Source organism: Balaenoptera physalus, assembly GCF_965194825.1.
Source record: "Balaenoptera physalus genome assembly, chromosome: 8".
NCBI classification, from domain to species: domain Eukaryota; kingdom Metazoa; phylum Chordata; class Mammalia; order Artiodactyla; family Balaenopteridae; genus Balaenoptera; species Balaenoptera physalus.
Window position 1 is genome coordinate 76,501,748 of NC_138887.1, and position 20,444 is coordinate 76,522,191.

A 20,444-nucleotide genomic window follows, 5' to 3' on the forward strand; every position below is an offset into this window, starting at 1 on the left:
TAAGACTTCAATTGACTAAATTTAAACAGGCTTAGACAGGCATCACCTGTGAACTTCAGGAATCTCCCCACTCCTTGTCCTTCCTTGGCTCCCCACCGCCCAATCCTGCCCCCAAGTATTTTTAGAACAAAACAACAAAAAGATAGGAAGAAGACTGTGGCAGGAAGAAGGTGGCAGCGTTAATATTCTGAACAAGGCTGCAAGGAATTTAAAAGCCGGACCTCCCCCACTAACGTTTGTTTCCTGCACATAAACAGGAACACCACGGCAGAGTCACTGGCACTTATTTTTAGAAAAAAAAAAAAATCTAAAAGATTTAAAAGAAAAGAAAAGCACCCTTAGGTTGGTTGTAGGCCAACGTTTCTACCTGAAGCAACAGAGTCGGCTCTTGAGCATCAATGTCCTGTGAGGGCGCTGCTGCAGGCCTACCTGAGCTGGAAAGAACCAGAAGAAAAGGTTGCTGTTGTAAGTCTTATTCACAGTGATGTAGCCAGAATAACTCGTCAAATTCCATCCTGGGAAAGGAGCCACCGAGCTCAACCGTCTCCCTAGCGGGGGGGGAAAAAAATTTACCCGAGGATTAGACAAATAATAAATACAGGGTGAGCCATCTCCATCTTGGCCAGACTTCTCCCAGGGGCCAGGTCTGGCATGAAGTGATCAGAAAGGCTACAAGGGGATTGGTATAAAGGTGCTTACTGGTAGCAACTTCCAGCCTGCCCTGGCCAGTTCCACATATTCAAAATTCACCATTTAGCCAAGGGCAAGTGACATTTTAAACCTTTTTTTTTGGTTCATATCTTATGAACTATAATAAGATTTTTTTTTTAAGAAGAAAAGAAAATCACCTATCCTCAGCTCCACTCTAAAGAGTAAACCAAGGTGTTCACATGGGGCCACCTGGAAGGCCAAGGCAGGATAAAGTCACCTAACCCCGAAAGGTGCGGCGGGGGGGTGAAAGAGAAACAACAGCTAAGGAGCTCTCAGCCTGGGGGAGGCCTGTGTTCTCCACACTCTTCTTGTGGTGAAAGCAAAGGGCCTGCCACTTCCACTAAGGGAAATGCACCAGGCATGTGGGGAGTAAGGATGGCTAGGGCCGGCTGGGGACGGTGGGGAGAGGCAGGCAGTGAGACTGTGGATGCTCACGTGGCTACTCAGAAGGAGCCAAATAGGACAAGGGGCAGCTGTAGAGGGCAGAGGTCCTGGTTTTCTAAGGGCAGCAAAAGGACAGGGACAGGGAGGAGGAAAGAGGGAATGCTCAGAGAGGTGAGGCGCCCAGGAGTAAACAATACTAATAGCAATAGAACTAATACCAAGGGCTTTACATTACGTGGTAGGTATAATTATTATCTCCACTTTACAGATGAGAAAGCTGAAGCACAGAGAGGTCAAGTAACTTGCCCAAGGTCACACAGCTAGTAAAGGAGAGCTGGGATTTAAACCCAGAAGTCAGGCTGCGGAGTTAGCTCCTGCCCCTACCCTGCTACACTGCATCTCAGCTAGAGAGTTAGTCAAAAGGTATAAGTAGCAGGGAGTGGAGGGGGAAGCAGTGATTAGGAAAGGAGTGGAGAAGGAACAGTAAACAGGTAGGAAGCAGGGTGTGGTGGGGAAGTCTGGGTGGAGAAGAGTCCTTTAGGGGGAACAAAGTAAGTGTCTCCAATAAAAACAAAATCGTTCAAGAAAAGCTACTTAAGTCTGAGACTTATTAAGTTGGAGACTGTTTAGTAGACAGTAGGTAAGGAAGCTCGATCCTACTCATGTGCCACCAACGAAAGATGTCTTCAGTGGCGTAACAGAGCCCATGGGCCCTGGAGTGCTAATTGACATCTCTTCCCAACTCAGCATTCAGTGACAGCACAGATAGGATGCAGTAAGCCATGCTGTCAATGTGGATACTGATTTGTCCACCCTGGGCTTTGTGTGAGGATCAAATGAAAACATGCATATGACCCTTGAGCACAGAGATGGACATAAAATAAGGGCTCAGGCAAAGAGAGGGATGATTCTCATTAGCCTGTGGGCCACCCCAAGAATAGTCTAGAAGACTTTGCCTTTTTGGGGCTCAGTCCAGTTCCCCCAGGAAAGAGTGTTTAATCCAACCTCTTTACCTCTTCCCCATTCTCTTCCCAATGAGATCTATCCCTCCCCTCCAAAAAAAAAAAAAAAAAAAAAAAAGGCAAAGAACAAAGAAAGATTTTAAGGAAAAGAAAAGGGAGATGTTTTGGGGAAAGTGGTATGTGCCTGCCCTTCCCATCCCCCACCCTTCTCTCTTCCCATCTTTGCTTCCACTCTCAATTAGCCCACAGAAAGATCACCTCCAGGGCTGGGCAGCCTTTAAAACACTTCTTTTGGCCTTTTTTTTTTTTTTTTTTATTGAGGTGTAATTGACATACAACATGACAGGTTCAGATATATAACATGATTGAATATTTTTATATGTTGTGAAATGATCACCACAATAAATCTAGTTAACATCCGTCATCACACACAGCTACAAATTTTTTTCTTGTGATGAGGACTTTTAAGCTCTACTCTCTTAGCAACTTTCAAATAGCAAGACAATATTATTAACTACAGTTACCATGCTGTGCATTACATCCCTGGAACTTATGTCTTTTGTAGCTGGTAGTTTGTACGTAAAACACTTTTGAAATATTTTTCACAAAACTATTGATCTTCTCAAAATCCAACAGAGATCCCCCCAAAAAGGAGGGCAGAGAACCAAAGGCTGAAGCGTTGGGAATGAGTGAGATGTGAATCCCAGAGGGCTAAGTGAGCATTTGAGAAAGACAGAGAAAAATGAGAAAGGTCAAAGTAGAATGAGAAAAAGAGAAAACATATAATAGAAAGGAGCTGGAGGGAATGGACTATGGGAGATGGGGTGATTGAATCAATTTATCTCTCTGAGACCAGCACAACACAAGGTCCGCTGGCCTGCTCTGAAAATGACTCAGATGCTTACCCAGTCCTCCCTTTCTGAGCATTGTAAAGTTGTTTCTCTGCTGCCTTGTACTGACTGGGGTATACTTTCTACCTTCCCTCCTGGATCAGGGGCTATTGGGAAGCATGGAATTTGTCTTGTTTATCTTTGTACCCCCAGGGACACAGTATGCTGATTTATACACTTAAGACATTCGATACACATTTGTTAATGAATAAATGTGAATGAATGAACTAAAACATGACACATTGGCAATGCACTAGGATTAGCTTACTTCTACAAAAACCTCCTAAGTCAGGCAGGCCTTATTAAGATGTCAAGAAATTTAGAAAAACTTTTCTCTGGCCCACAAAAAAGTGTTTCACCCTGTTTTAAATTTTAAATTTCCTTTAACTAAACCCCAGTGAAATAAAAGTTCTTTCAAGTAAATTGATTTTTTGCATTTTCAAATGTCCCCGTTCATCCTTCTAGAATCTATTAATGGAATGTGGAAAATAAACTCCCAAGATGGAGGAGTTTCTTTCTTCCTGGAACCGTGACTCATAATACAAATGTTTAAAACAGTTGAAAAAAGGAAAAAGGTTTTCTTTGAAGCGACTTCACTTCCTACTTGTTATTTACTGTGGTTACCAGTGCTTGTGATAGTAACACTTTCAAAAAGATTAGAGTACGACCAAAGAAGGGCTTGAAGCAGTTAATCAGGCACTTCATATGTGCAAAGACTTGCATCATCATCAGGATGGAGAGGTCACTACCAGGCCATAAGTAATAATAAATTAAGACCTAATAGCAAAATATTCTTTAAAGTTGGTGAAAAGGCAGTGTCCGGAAACATGCTAAAACTGGCCTCCTACGTTCATTTTGTTTCAGAGAGTGAGGATTTATTCTAGCTGCAGAGAAAGCAAACATGCAATTACAGTTACATAAAACTAAGCCAGTTAGTTTATGTTGGGGATTTTTTAAAAAATTAAAATTTCCCTTGTCTTTTTGTGAATTACTCTTTATCTCAAAAATGTTCCATTACGATATTAAGACTCATGTTCCTAAGATTCTGACAGACTTGATAAACAAAAGAGATTCAGGGGAGTGAGCTGACCATCTGTCCAGAGCTTCCTGAACTTTCAGTAAAGCGGATGAATACAATTATCCTTAATTGTGTTGTCAGGACTGCAGTTGAATACCCAGATGTACCTGATTTTGGATTAGCCATTTAAAATTCTGTTCAAAGATTTTTGACAGAACTTTAGAAAGTGACATTATACCAGATTTAATATTTTAAATGTTGTCACTCATCAGATGGTGATCTATCAGGCTTAGCACAAAAGGACAGAGATAAAACTATCTCCCTCAGAATCTTTCTTTACTACTGCTGACACCCATGACCGTGAAATGCTTGTAGGCGAGAAATCCAGGAATGGGAGGGATGTGGACAATCTCTCAGGCAGATTTCTCTGTATTCTTTGCACTTGTTCTACCAGATGTACGATTCAGAGACACCATGGCCAGCCACGTTGCCTTAATGCTTTGTTTAAGCTGTCTTACTCAGTATGCACAGGCCCTTTCTTATTTGCCCAAATCTTACCCTACACCCTCAAGTCTGGTCACATAGCACAGTGGTTCATACCTCAGGCTCTGGAGTCAGCAGAGATAGGTTTTAATTCCAGATCTGCCACTTACTACCTTTAAATGGTCCTGGGCAAGACACTTAATTTCTCTGGGCTTTAGTTTTCTCATTCGTAAAATGGGAACAGTAAGTATTCATTTTTCATTAGAGTTGCTGTAAGGATTAAAAGAGCTAATTTGTGTAAAGCATAATGCCTGAAACATAGGTCTCAAATTTATATTCTACAAATATTTATTGAGTGCCTATTACATACAGCCGCTGTGCCAGGTACTCAGGATATAATTACTACTAAATGTTAGCTATTTATTGATATTATTCTTATTACTACTACTACTACTACTACTACTACTACTACTACTACTACTACTACTACTACTACTACTACTACTACTACTACTACTACTACTACTTTCTATCTGGATTATGCCAACCAACAGGGATAGCTTCCTTCTAAAAATTTCCAGCACGCCTACCTCAAACGTAATACTTTAGAACTTTAGTATGCATTGCCTGATTCCTTGATTGTTTCATATGTGTGCATCTGGTCACTCCAAAAGAGGACAAGCTTCTTAAACAAAGGAAAATAAATTATAGCAGGTGAATTACAGAGCGCAAGTCAGAAAATTTGGGTCTTAGACCCATCTCTGCTACTATTACCTGTGTCCCCTTGGGCAAGTCATGTAAAATATTTGAGTCTCAAATTCCTCATCTGTGAATTGGCAGGGTTTGGTTATGAGTATTTAACTCCTTTTCAGCTCTAAACGAAATGGTTTGCTTTGATTTACTGTGAATAAACATAATCTAAGTCATCAGTATCCATGGAAGCCAAAAGGAAGGCATATGATCCAGTTTGGTGGATTTGGATTAATGATATTTTGCCTCTTCATTTATGTCTAGTGATGTCAGCCTATGCCATTGGGCTACCATCTTTTCATGACTTTTCTACATCAAGCAAAAATGAGTCTTTAAAAAAAAAAAAGACTACACAGCCTTACTACATTATCACTGACTATATTATCAAAGTTTTTCATCTTTTCTTAGAAAAGAGATGGTGAAACATGGAGCCAATGTATATTTCAGACAAAGATATATGAGCAGGACTCCAATGCACCCTTAAGAGGGGAGAATATTTTGGTTTTAAATCAAACCAAAGACAAAAACGATGACAGCCTATTGACTATGAGAACTAAAGAAAAGTTGTTTTATTTTAAACTTCCATACAGAGTATATACATTTATTTTAGATCTTTAAAATGATCATTTCCCTAAAATTTCCAGTTTCAGTTCCACATTCCCATGAAATCTACCAACTTATCAGCCGCACAAGCATTAACTCTGCCTTCCCACCTGTGACTAGGGATAAACTCCGAAGCAAACACCAAGACCTCCATCCATGGACGCTCATCTCCTTCAAGAAAACGTTCCAGCAACAGACGTCCCACTCCAATCAACTTTCCCCTCTCTACTGGACTATTTCCATCATTATCTCCTACCCTCCGTAACTCTCTTCCCGACCCTTCCTGACTCCATAACTCCCTCCAGCCACCACCCCATTTCTCTGCTCCCTTTTACAAACAGCTCTGCCTATATACCATTTTATAGTTCAGGAGTGTCCTGAGGTCCAGAAAGATTACATAATTGATCCTACACAGTGATTTACCTAAGCATGAAGAAGTATTAAGAGCAGAGGCACGTTATAATTTTTAGTCTCTGATGACATCAAAAGATACTTTTTTGTATTAATAATAGAAAAACCCACAAACTCTAAATAAAAGCCATCAGCAAACACTAATATTTAGAGAGCAATTTACAGGTTATAAAGAGTTTTCACATGCATTTCCTCATATGATTCTTTTAACATCCCTGAGACTTGGGTGGGTTGTTTTTTCTCCATCTTATTAATGAGGAAACTGAGTCCTAGGATGTTCAGGTAACTTACCAGGCAAAGGGGCCCAGCACAGTGGCTGTGAGCTTAGACTTTGGAATGAAGCTGTCTGGGTGTGAATCCTGCATCTACCAGCTGGTGCCTGTATGACTCTGGCAAGTAACTTCATCTCCTTCTGCTTTAGTTTTCTTGTGTGTAAAACGGGTGCACTTCCTGGCTTGCTGTGATGCTAAAATGATTTTTATATCAAATGCTTGGAAGCAGTAACTGACACGTAGTAACCAATTGCAGACAGGCCCTATACTAGTTTTACAATAGATATGCAGGGACTCAACCACTGGTTAATCTGACCCTGATGAACTTTCATTTTAGCTCTAAACTCTGATACTATATGACACCAAATCATTAATATTTGAAATAAAACAATTGAATAAAATACCAGAATGTATTTTGGATCCTGTGAGACAACTGCTAAAAAAAACCCCGACTGTTGAAGCTACACCAGTGGTTTCTGATTTAAACTTACCTTCTGCAAACTTCCCAGCTTCAATATAAGGAGTTAGGAATAATGGCTGTCCTGGATCTCCTTTAAGTGGTGTGGAAACATGGGCTTTTCTGTATAAGGAGCGAAACAGCCCATCACCACCAGGGCTGAGCACCACCAGGGCCAGCAAAGCAAGCGCCTTCCACATGGCACCAACCGTTCTGTCTAGACCTAGGATGGAAACAATAACATTCCACAAATAAATACAGAGTAAATATGTACCGAGCCCCTTTACACGCAAGACATTCATTTAGTTACTCAAAGAAAAATATATATAAAGCTCTTTGCTAAGTACCTTAGATACAACCTAAATAAGATAGACCCAAAAAAAAAAAAAAAAAATATAGACCCAATCCTTGCTCACCCTGAAATTAACAGTCTAATGGAAGGCTATTCAAGGGATTTACAACACAACTAAAGAAACAATTTATATTTCTAAAACTGTGGTCTGGAAAGTAAATTTGATGAAGGATTACATGAAGCATCAAGACAACAGGGACTCTGTAAATAGATCATGAAATGAGTGGGAGAGACAGTCATCTGCTACAGGCAGGACTGAGAACACATTTCAGGCCAAGAGAACCTAGGAAGGCCTTACCAAGGTTGGAGGCGAATAAAAGGTGGGTGGAACTCAGCTAGGCAGAAGAAATGGGAAAGGCATCATTGGTGGGAGGCAGAGCTTGAGAAAAGGTGAGACCTGAGTTGTCCCTGGGCATTTTGCACGTGATTTCTGGTCACCTTTCTATCTCTTACAAATCACTAAATTTTGCATCCAAGAACAAAAAAGGAAGAAAGAGGAGAGGGAGGGTCCTACAACAATTTTCAGGCCCCTGCCCCTCTAGCTAGCTGACAAATGAACTCAAGAGTTAGACTTCACACTTTATTAACGCAAAGCTTTCCAAGGATCTTCCACTCTGATGTTTGCTTAGAGTATTCATCTGAGCTGATAATAATAATGGCGTAAAATTGTACGGTGATTTCTCTAAACTTGTAAACACATAAATTGTATTTACAATGGGCTTTCCCATGTATTTTTAGCTGATTTGAACATCCTAATAAATCAAGCAGGAAAGAGAGAATTATTATCATCAGTCTTAGACAAAGAAAACTTGACTCAAAGGAGTGCCTTATCCATGGACATCAAAGTAGAGAGAAATAGGAGTTAGTATGCAACCAGGGCCGGGACCAGGGTAAGGTGAGTCTGGTGCAGATGCAGGGTGGGAACTCGTTTTTTTTTAAATTTTGAGATTTTGTCTATCGTGGGGTTTTTTTTGCACTGGTTTTGATTTTTTCAAATATTGCATTAAAATACTATTTATCTTGATTACTGAGTTTTTTGGCACTCTTAAATTTTATATCCAGGGCAGGTACCTCACTTGCTTCCCCTTAATCCTGACTCTGCTAACTATTATAATGCCTACATCAGTGCTATTACATTACTCTGCACTGCTGCTAGTTAAATACTCTGCTCACTCAGATTTCTGGATGCAAAAAGAAATATACAATTTATGCAAATATAATGCCCACTTTTGACTGTTCAGTGCTTTAAAATACAAAGACAATAAAATACCTTAAAAACTCAAAATGTGTAGAAATCTATTAATCACATGCTTATCACAACCCAACTTGGCATAATAGGAAAACATTGCTTGTAGCAAACTTAAAAAGCTTTTCAGCCACATTTCCCCAATAATATAAAAGTTTATAATTATAATTTGATTGAATACATAATCCTTGTCAAGTCTTTCATGGTTAACTTAATAGAACCCCCCAGACTTAATGTAAACAAGCCCAACCAAATAGAGTATGTAGCTAAAAAATGCTTTTCTCTATTATTTACTATAATAAGGAACAAAATGAATTTAGAAACTAAATTCAGCTTCCCAAGAAGGCCAAGGGTAATTTAATGATCACTATGGCACTGATAATACATTTTTTTAAATTATGAGAACTTGTTACACTAACGTTTTACTAACAGCTACTTTCAAGGAAGGCTTGAATCAACAATCTTACTCTCTAACAGGTTTGCAGGGAAAAAAAAAAATCTGTGGTATTAAAAACATATTGGAAGAAGCTCTTCCATTAAGAGGTTTTTTCCCGTGGGCAGAAACAAGAAACTAATCATACCATCTAATTTCTCAATCTTTCTGCTGCAAACATCCAGCCCCCGTTAATGGAAGTCATTAATATTTAAATAACCAGGGTAGTTACAGCACTTCTTCTGTAAGCAGATGTTGACTCAAAGATGTTAAAGACAGAAAGGTAAAACCAGTCTCGTTTCAACTGACATAAATCTAACACATGAAAGTAAGAGTTGGGTCAATTTAGGAGCTCCCATTGACATTTAATCAAATAACTATTAGAGTCATGGTTTCCCATGTAGGTGAATTAAAGCAACAACATACTTCATTTCACTGTTTCATTTAATGGTCAGAATTCCTGGACTGCGCTTAGCTGTCATCTCTCCTAATGAAAACGAAAGCCACGTCATGAACGGAGAAGTGTTTTTTTTTTTTTTAACATCTTTTACAAATGTTTTTGCCTATCCTAAATTAGCCAGAATCTTTTTATTTATTGAACATTTATTGAGTACTTTCTAAACTAATAAACCCTGTACTGGAAGTTATTGCCCACAGAGAGTGAAAAAAAAATTATTCACCCTACATTGTATCACGTGTCTACTTGAAGTGATATGAAAACATTCGTGCTATTTCCAGTTCAAATACATCCAACTGAAGGATTCAGGCAAACTATTCTTCTTAATAAATGTTCAGAAACAGAATAAAATCTAGGCAGATACAAAACAATATTGGCAGAATCAAATAAGCTAAAAGTCAAAACCATGTGATTCACTAAAACTGTCTTACTAAGCCTTAAATATTACAATTGGAAATCATGTGTCTAATGTAAATTTTTTTGATATAAAAAAGCTATTTATCACAGTGTTATTTAGAATAATAAAAACTGTCAACAATGTAAACAATTTAAGATAAGTAAGTTACTGTACATCAAAAAGATGGAATTATATACAGCAATTAAAATGACTCTACTGAGAATGTTTTGGAAAATATACTAAAATATTAGGTAAAGAAAAGCAGACTATTAAAATAGTTGTATGGTATTTTCTCCTTATTTAATACACTTAAGAATTTCTAAATTTTCTACAATAATTAATCTTATAATTAGAAGAAAATTATTTTCGGTTTTGCTTTTTTATCACACAGTGAAGCAACTGGTAGGCATGGCTTGTTCCTTATTCCTCATTACTACCTGGTTATGACCTCTCGCGTTTCCTAGGAGTAAGAGTTCCGTTTGTTCTTTAAGAATAAGTTCTGCTCTCACTAACATTCTGTGAAGATGTGTCCTGATCTCCTAAAACCACAGAACCTCAGAGACTCAAAGTAAAGTTTGTCTTTGGTGAATTAAAAGGCTCTACACTAATGTGAGATATTGTTCTAATAATAATTACTCTTATTATATTTATATTTAGTTCTGCCTGGAGTAGAGTCCACAACGAATGTGCATATAATTGGTACTAAGCAAATATTTGTTGAACTGGTGGGTCTAAATAGTGAATCATGATATGTTAGACATATGGGCGATAGTAGATGTTCCTATGGTTCAGTTCCTTCATCTCATAGACTAGACAACCGGACAACTAGAGAAGTAAGCAAGTAACTTGTAAGTAAGATTACACCACTGGTGAGCAGTGAGACCAAGACTCAAAGCCAGGACTCACTTTCGGCTCTAAATCTAATCTGCTTTCCACTCTCCCATCTTTGGTTATGATTATATATATTCAAATATTTTGACTCTTATTGTCTCAGTAGATAGTAACAGTCTGTTATAGTCCTAAACCCCTTTCATTAGATCATTAGAGCATGCAGTAAAAAAATAAATAAACACATGAATATACAGAAACATTAATAAGTAAGTCTTTCTAGAGAAATTTGGGTTTTAGAAACGATTTGTACTAATCCAGGTTCTAACACGACTCATTCACTGAACCTTGGGCAGGACACTGACTTTTCTGGGTCCTGGTCAATGTGTTAAAACCAATGGTTAGATTTCCAGGAACTGTGAGAGCCAGCTGTTCAACACAGCCATTGTTTAAAATTAAACTATAAAAGCTTACCATTAAATAAGTTATATTAAAAACATAAGTAATAAATACTCAAAACTCATCACTTCTTAACTATTTTACTACATTTTACTGTCATCTATGCTCTGGAGTTATATTTTTCATATTTGTCTAATGGACAGATTATATAATGGTTTGCTACTGTGCATTCCTTTCCAACTTGGTGTTCAGTAACATCTCGTAGCTTGAAATCAGCCATGGTGGGAGTATTTACACCACAGAAATCAGAGACACCACAAATCAGGGCTTCCCCTGCCCACCCTACCCCAGGGAACTAGATGTTCAACATTTACCTGCTCATGTGAGTCTCACGTTCCTTATTTGAAAAATGAGCTGGAAACTACGTTCCATCAACTCACACCCCAATCTAATGGAAATGATCAGAAGAGACAAAAGGGGAAAATCTGCCAAGCTGTCATCTGTGTGTAGCAGCAACCAGTAACACGCCCAGATAGGCAAGGCTTCGAGAAAAGAAACCTGAAAAAGCCACTGGAAAGTGTGTGTTCTACCAGTGAAAAAAAAGAATCAGAAACAAAAACTCCAGAATGAGGACAAAGAAACAAAGAGCAACCGTGTCAAGCAGCCCTATGTTTTCCTCTTCTCTCCTTCCCATGTCTCCATTTTACATTACAGATTATTCCAAACAAAGGATAAAAATCGTTCACGTAATAAATGTCATAGCTGCAATTAAAACAATTATTTGGAGTCCCCTCACATATCTAACTGGCTTTAATAGCTCCCAACATAAGAAAAACATTCTCCTGGACAAACAAAAAACAGGCCAACTAGTAACAGACGTTTCCATGAAATCTGTAATTAAAGAAAGGGACAAGAAAGTGATCCCTCTATTCAAAAAAGACTCAGTCACCTCACAAGATTATTCAGGCATATCCAAAGCATTTGAATCCCGTAATGAAGGGCTATTGTGCAACCCTGAATTAAATACCAACCCAAATCCCAAGTCTAGCTATTTTTGTTAAAGGATTTCCATGCCAACAAATGGTAAAAGAAAACCTTTATTTAGAAGGATCCAGTATTCATTTTCCTTAGGACATCATTTTAATTTCTAAAATTGATATTTGAAGCATTCTTTTCCCAGAAAGGACATAGTACATGATACAAGGTGATGGGCAACCTTTTGCTGAAGCATCACTGAGACTTACATGCCTATCTCCCTTCCACAGGCTACCCCTCTGGCATCAGACAGTGGTGTCTAATCTTGCTAGTTGAACTAGTCATCCCTATCTCTGCCACCATATCCTTGGGCTCACAGGAAAGGGAAACAAACTCGAGTTATGTGGCAGGTAGAGAATAAAAAGAATCAGGAAGAAGAGGAAATAATACTATCTGACACTATAGTAGGGAGCTTACCTTGAAACCTCACTCCAACCAGAAGAAAAATTTGCATGGGGGTAGAAAGTACAAAGTAGACATGTCCCAAAATGTTAATAACAGCTTTGAAACAGAAAGACCATCCCCATGATCCAAGGCATCCTCATGATAATGATACCAGTAAAAGCTACCAATAATTGAATGCACTCCAGGTACATGAACTGTGCTAACTGCTTTATATTTTTATTTCTAATCTTTACCAGGTAGGTACTATTATCACCCCATTTTACAGATGAGAAATTGACCCTCAGAGAATTTAAGTTACTCGCCCAGGGTCACACAGCTAAAAAGCAGTAGAGCAACGAACTGAGGCCAGTACCAATCAATTTTCAAAGACCATTCTATAGTCCCACGCCAGCATCTCCCAAAATGTGCTATGTGTGCCACGGGCTTATCTCCCTATTCAGGTAAGTTTGGAAATACAACATACAAAAATAAAATTTTTGCCAGAAGGTAAATGAGGATGAGGGAAGATTCTTTCCCCATGTTTCAGAGGGAACATGGCGCCACCAACACGTTGATTTTGGACTTCCAGCCTGCAGAAGTCTGAGACAATAAATTTGTGATGTTTTAAGCCACCCGGTTTGTGGTACTTTGCTATAGCAGCCCTAGAAAACTAATACATGGATAGTTGGGAAGACTGTGGAAGGAATCAAGGTGGAGGGGATTACAAAGAGTGGAACTTAAACAGTTCTACTTAGTTATTATTTAGCATCCAAGCGAAAATTCTGAGAGGTCAACAATAAAATGGGAAAGGGAAGCTAAATTGATTTTGTATTTAAGACATGTCTGGCATTCTGGTAAGCCAGGATTTCCCACAGAATCCTTTATGAAATACTAGTTCAGCAATATATAATTAGATTTTATATGAACAAAACTTTGGGAAAATCTGGGCTAAACAAACTTAAACGGGTTTCTTGGTTACAGAATGAACATTTCCGAGCCTTTCACTTGCTAATGGATAGCATGTGTTTGACTGTGTCACTATCCTTAGGCCCTAAGTTCCGAGATTTATATAAGACATACTCAGATGAAGAAACTAAATCCTAGGTTGACTAGTTTCTCAAGCACTAGGTTTAACTTTCTCAAGCCCCCGACTCAACTACTAGACAGTAAAGCTCGAATTTGAAGCCAGATCTAGAGATTCCAAAGTCCATGTATTTTTCATATATCGTTATATAAATGACATAATACAACAAAATCTGCCTCCATGCAACTTTTGACAAAAGCAGAACTCTGGGTAAACTGGATTATCTTGGCATGCCATTTGCAAGATTTATCCGTGCTGAAATTGCAAGTGATTTAAGGGCACGTTTATTTGCAAAGAAGTGAAACTCACATGACCGGAGATTGCTTCAAAATGAATTTCTAGCTTCCTTCTGTTTTGAAAATAATTTGAGGGGATGGATGAAGCCCTCAATCCTCATGGCAAAAGAAATGTCTTCCACTGAGAAATTCCTTATTTTTGCTGAAGTAAATGTAGTCCCATTCTTTTAAAAATGATCCTCCTTTTTGCTATCTACTATGACTAAATTTTCCATACAAAAAATCAGGATACACAGTGTGGCAAATACAAGGATAAGACTGGGTATAATGGATAAGAATATTTTATATGAGGATGATCCTGGGAAATCCTTCCATGTTGTCACCTTAACCAGGTGACAGGTAACGCCTCCTTGATTCCAAAAGAGATAATGTTGTCATTGGGAGTAATCTCCATGCAACACTCTCTTAGATTATTCCAGTGCTTCCCACATCTCTTCTCTCTCTACACATAGTCTCATTGGATCTTCACCACCACTCTTTTTTTTTTTTTTTTTTTTTTTAATAAGCACTGGTGGGCACTAAGGAGGCTTGGTTTCTTTTTTTTTTAAATTTTATTTATTTATTTATTTATTTATGGCTGTGTTGGGTCTTCGTTTCTGTGCGAGGGCTTTCTCTAGTTGTGGCAAGTGGGGGCCACTCTTCATCGCGGTGCGTGGGCCTCTCACTATCGCGGCCTCTCTTGTTGTGGAGCACAGGCTCCAGACGCGCAGGCTCAGTAGTTGTGGCTCACGGGCCTAGTCGCTCCGCGGCATGTGGGATCTTCCCAGACCAGGGCTCGAACCCGTGTCCCCTGCATTGGCAACCACTGCGCCACCAGGGAAGCCCCACCACCACTCTTGAAAGGAGTTAATGCAGCTCTTCAACAGAGGCCCAGGTGGATGGAGCAACTTCCCAAGTAATGACACTCTAGTCAGTAGCAGAGCTGGGACAGACTCCAAGTTCACTGGACCAGTTATTCATTCGATAAACAAATATATTTTAGCTCCTACTATGTGCTAGACTCCAATGCAGGCACAGAAAACAAGAGAGACAAAGTGTCTGCCTTCATGAAGCTTCCCATATAATGGAGATAAAAGAGAGGAAATCTATTAAGAACATCAAAGCAGGGTGAACGGTTACAGAGGGATGGGGTCAAGGAGTGATATTATTTTAGATTGGGTGGTCAGGGAAGGCCCCTCTGAGGTGGTGACAGGTGAGCAGATCTGAAGGTATTAGAGAATTTCAAGTGACTATCTAGGGAGAAGAGAGTTCCGGGCTGGAGTAAGGAAAAAGAGGAACATAGTATGTAAACAAGTGGGACAATGGGAAAAGCAGAAGATTGATTGAGTGAAACAAGCAAGTAAATAAATAAAAAAGAGAGCTTTTCTCTAGCTCACTTTAAAAAGAAATCAGCAGAGGACGGAAGGTGTGATCTTAAGGAGAATTAATGAAGTGATCGTTAAACTCAGCCTTAGGGGGTGCCATTTCTGAGAGGGTTTGACTCTTCCTGCAGAGTTAAAGAAGTTGAGTGACACAGACATAGAGAACAGACTTGTGGTTGCCAAGAGTAAGGGGGGTTGGGAGAGGGATGGATTGGGGGTGTGGGATTAGCTAATGCAAACTATTATATATAGAATGGATAAACAACAAGGTCCAACTGTATAGCACAGGGAACTATATTCAACATCCTGTGATAAGCCATAATGGAAAGGAATATGAAAAAGAATGTATATATATGTATAACTGAATCACTTTGCTGTACAGCAGAAATTAACACAACATTGTAAATCAACTATATTTCAATAAAATAAATTTTAAAAAAAAGAAGTTGAGTGAAAATAAGATAGGGCCAGAGGGTAGATACCCCACCAGTAATAACCAATTGAGCAATTTTGGTTTGAGCTTTCCTCTGAATTACCTACCAAACCAGAGGGATGAAATGAAGGAACCCACATGTGCAAACACCTGACATAATGCCTGGCACACAGTAAGTATCTGGGAAGGTAATACAGTCCAATGGGAGGAGCAGAAAGAATTTAGACACAGCTTCAAATGTGGCTCTGTCACTTAAAAACTCTGTATCACTAGACAAAGTACTTGTATACTGAGTGGACCCACACTACCACTCATTGTTATGGTGACAATGATATTGTACATATACAAACTCATACCAGGTATAGCAGAGAGATGAAAGACAGTCCCTGCCCTCACCTTCTAACTGAGACCTTAGAACAGTCCCTGACCACAGAAGAGATGCTAATTAAATCTAATTTCCTTTGCCTTGTCCGTGAATTATTATAAGATGGGTTTACAGACCTGACTATTTATTCAACACATAGCGCATACATGAAAATATTAATATAAAAAGGGGGAGGGGAGTTTTGGTTGCTAAATATTTGGATAAAGGCTTGGTGACCATGCATTCAGAATGTGTCCCACCTGAGGTTTCATTTGGAAAATATGGCCACCATCACGATAGGTTGTTATGGTTCCCAGATTAAGTAGGCACTGCCTTCTGAAAAGATAGACAAATTCATTAAATTACCTGGCTTCCTGATATTTGGAAATGGTTGACATGGATAAAGCTCTGTGTACTCTAAAAGTCCAAGATAAAAAATATTTCACTTTCCCTCTTTCCTGCCCTCTGCCACCTGATTCTCCATCCTCTTTTCACACACTACCCGCCCCCTCTGCCCCGTGCCTCCTACGGTGGGAGCAGGAAAGACTCCACTCCACTCATATGGGTACATTTTTTAGTTTGTTATAAGTTATCAAGGAGAACTGTGGCTACAATAACGCCGTAGATAGAACCATCATTAATATACAAACTGACAATTAACACGTATTTTTTTTTTCTGTTTCAAGAACTCTATATATTCAGATTTTCCTCAAGGTCCTGCCCTTTTTTTCCTCCTTCTGTACATTCTCATTCAACCATCCCTTGATCACTAACTGCTAGTCCAGAATTTTGTTCCTGACCTTGCTGTTGGGCTCCCCACACTCAGAAGGCTCCTTCACATGGGTACCCAGTTGGTTCCACAAACCCATCGAGTCTTATAACAAAACATCAACATCCCCCCTGAACTTCCCCCTCCTCTAACTTCCTGATTCTTAATGACACCCAAGGCTCTAAAACCAAGTCCTCATGTTAAGTCATTCACAAAGTCCCACCTTTCTTCCTCTTTTTTTCCCTTTTGGTTCACAAGTCAACACTCACTTGCCCTGGGGACATTTGCAAAGCCTCCTAACTTGTCTCTCAGACTTCAGGTCCTCTCCACACCCATTCAGCCTAACACTGATGCCGAAGTGAGCTTTCTAAAGCACAAGACACTTCCCTCCTCAAATGCCTTCAATGGTTCCCAACTGCAACCAGAATAAAGTATAAACTTACTGCCATGAAATTCAATGTCTTCCACAATGTGACTCTGGCATAACTTTCCAGAGCAAAGTGATACGACCCCTTCATAAACTCTATGTTCCAGCCAAATCAAACCCTTTTGCGTTCCCTAACTTTACTCTGCCTTCTATGTCTTTACAGGTAAGCATAGCTCCAGGCAAATAGTAGGCACTAAATCAATATCAGCTGAATGATAATAGAATTTAGGTGGGAGTATACAGCACACTGTAAAATTCTTTCAACTTTTCTGAATGTTTGAAAATTCTCATAATCAAACATCAGTAAAAATATTAGTCCATTTAGGATGAAAGAATGAATCTCTTGGGAGGTGGGTTATCCTCCCCAGATACAGGTACAAGAAGGTATGTCAAGGGGTCTTTCTGAAAGATGAGTAACAGAATATGAAGTCGCAAAAGGGAAAGGAGGAAGAGCTAGCCCCCGGATGCCTAAATAAATATTTTGGCCAGTAAGCAACCTTAGCAATTTAAAGACAGCCACTAACTAGAATCAAAACACAAAGAGAAGGTTAAGAGGTAAGACCTAAGGATACTGGAGAGATGTGATGCTAAGAATTTGCTTTTTCAGGCTAATGGATCTAAGGACATCAAGACTTATTACCACCACCCCGATCTTGCTCCCCAGATTCTAAGGTTAAAGCAGTAAAAGAAAAGCATGTGGTTTCATGTCCAAGGCAGTACCTGCAATATCTTCAAGGGAGAGGAATCTCAATATTCTGGTTTTGGTTCAGTTATACTCAGGAGCATAGGTTTTATGAAGAAAGCAACTGATCACTGTCTTGTGAACTGAGTCTATTGCTTAAAGCTTTGAACTTGCAACTATATAGCATGAAAGTTCAAACTCCATCACTGGTTTTGACCAAGTACAGTTCTTAGCCCTCTGTCCAGGTTACCCCTCTCCTGAATCAATATAGATATTAATGATTTGTTCTTCTAGAACAAATTCTAGAGGAACCTTTCTAATTATGGGAAACTTGTCCTTCTTAAGTTCTTTTCAAATGTTCTTAGTTCAGTTCCTGAAAACCCCACATCATTAAACCGCTGGGAACGTTAAACAAAAATAATAATGTTTGCTCTTTAAAATGAACTATACTTCCTATTAAGAATGGGTCATTACCTATTTACCTTGGGTATTTGGGAAAAGATAAAGGGGTATCTGATGTTAGTTGGGGCAGTGACTAAGCTCTGCCTCTCTTACTGTCTTAGTTTCATGCACACCAGGGTAATATTCAACACAATTTTTCTTCTAACAAATCATACACTTTCCAAAACAAAAACAGTCATTAAAAAAATACTGTTATGCTGTTTGCATTTTGGTTTTTTTTTTTCTCCCCCCAAGGGGAGTGAACTGATAAGCCCAGTGGACTTCCTAAACACTCTTCTAAGTCATTTGAACTGCCTGTCAGTCAAAGCCCACTTATTTCTCAGGCTATAAAATCAGTCTAATAGAACCCCACTGTAAATTGGTTTATAAGCTGGACTCATATATATTGTTGGGCCAATTATGTCCCTCCAAAAGAACCAACTCCTATAAAAGAAGAATAAAACAGCTTCTTGCTAAGAACACTTGCATTACATTATAAAGGGTTTCCACTGGACTTAGATTAGACTGCAGTACAATTCTAGAAAGCCCAATCAGCTAAGGGGTTTTGACAACTTTTCAGACTTTCATATGCCAGCAAAGCCAGTGCAATCTACTTTTCCAAAAGCATTCCAATTCCTATTTTGAACAGCCTTCTTAAAAGTTATTTTTCAAGTTACTAAAATGCTCCTTGGATTTTTTTTTCTCCTTACATCTCTGTTCTTCCTCATCCCTCACCAAAAAAAGTAAAAAGCAGTTGTACAAGTATCTTTCAAATGGGGAGACTGAAGCTTAGTAAGCTTAAATAATTTGTTCAAGGTCACCAACTAGCCAAAGGCAGAGCTAGGATTCAAATCCATGCATATGCCAAAGCAGCTTTTTTTTCAGGACACCAAGCTGACCTGAAAGGCACTGGATGTTTCCATATACACACATCTCTACGTGTCCCTCTGGCTCCTAAGAATTCCCCTGCAAGGACCTAATCCACTTGGCAGAAAGCTGCTTCCACCTGTGCCATGCCCCTGGTTTTCTCCTAATCCTACATTCCGGGAAAAATAGCCTTTTCGTGTGCCTTCCTTCACTCAAGCCAAGTCTCCTTTTGCGGGACACGTATTAATTAAAGGCATTTTCCGCTTTCCTCCACAGCACCCACGAAATAAAACATCCCAAAGAGACCCGCTGAAGGAGAAGGAGGACGTGTCCGAGGCCCACCCCTTGCACTGAGAGTGACGGTGGACCACACAGCTTCGCGCTTCCCTGGAGGGGCGCCTGGCCTGGAAGAAGCCCGGGGGCGACCTACTCAGATTGTGCCAGAGGCCTTCGGGAGCACTTTCCGGGCTGGGCGCACACAGAGCAGAATATCAAGCATCCCCAGGACTCCGATTTGGAAACTACTAGCCGGCCCAAACCACCTGACCCCAATCTCACCCCACCGGGCTTTCTTCCTCTTCAGTGCTGAAGGCTTCTGAGACCGCCCTCCTTGCGCTCCGTGCGTCCGGGGACCAGTGACCCCTGCGGAGCCGCGCACTTACGCAGGGCACACGGCGCTCCTCCCTGCCTCGCGGTGCGCGGAGACCCGGTCCCGCCGGGTTCCCGAGTCCGGAAAGAGTGAGGCGGCCTCCCCTCGTCGCCCCTCGCAGCCACGCGTACCCTGCAGACCGCGACTTTTTGAGTGCTCCTCTCAGGAGGAGGAGACCCACGTGACCTAGACCTACGGAGCCAAAGGTACGTCCCCACCTGTCTCTCCCCGCGACCTGGCCGCGCCGCGTCAGCGCTTTCCGTCGTGGAAGAAGCCAGCAGTCGCAGAGTGAAATCTTAAAAATGAACAGAGAAAGACTGACCACGGTGCAGCTCCGTTTGGTTTGTTTGTTCCTTTGTGTTCCTTTTGATTTTCTGGCCTGCTTTTTTGAAGCTGCTATCTTAGAATTTCCACCGTATTTTGAAATAATGTCCCCACGCCCGTGCTTGCAAGCCTGGTGTTTGCATCTGGAAGCAGAGTGGTGTTTTACTCCCCCCGTTTAAAAGGCCCACATGCATTCCTGGATAGTTATTACACATGGTAATGGCGCTAACACTGGGGAGACAGAGCCAGTACTGTGTCCAGTGCGTTCTCTGCAT

The 20,444-nt window shown here is 40.0% G+C and overlaps 1 protein-coding gene across 4 annotated transcripts in view; it reads right to left on the minus strand.

The window, feature by feature from the left end:
• Positions 1-20,029, minus strand: part of CPVL (carboxypeptidase vitellogenic like) — a 148,196-nt gene extending 128,167 nt beyond the window's left edge. For 3 of the 4 annotated variants that reach the window (XM_082471972.1, XM_082471974.1, XM_082471973.1), the window contains exons 1-3: positions 19,755-19,950; positions 6,972-7,164; positions 430-544 (exon numbers count right to left, since the gene is read on the minus strand). In XM_082471972.1, coding sequence (XP_082328098.1) covers positions 430-544; positions 6,972-7,141 — 285 coding nt within the window. In that variant the 5' untranslated portion in view covers positions 7,142-7,164; positions 19,755-19,950. Of the gene's footprint in view, positions 1-429; positions 545-6,971; positions 7,165-19,754 lie in introns of all 4 variants that reach the window. The other variant, XM_082471975.1, reaches the window with a different exon arrangement.
• Positions 20,030-20,444: the final 415 nt, after the last annotated feature.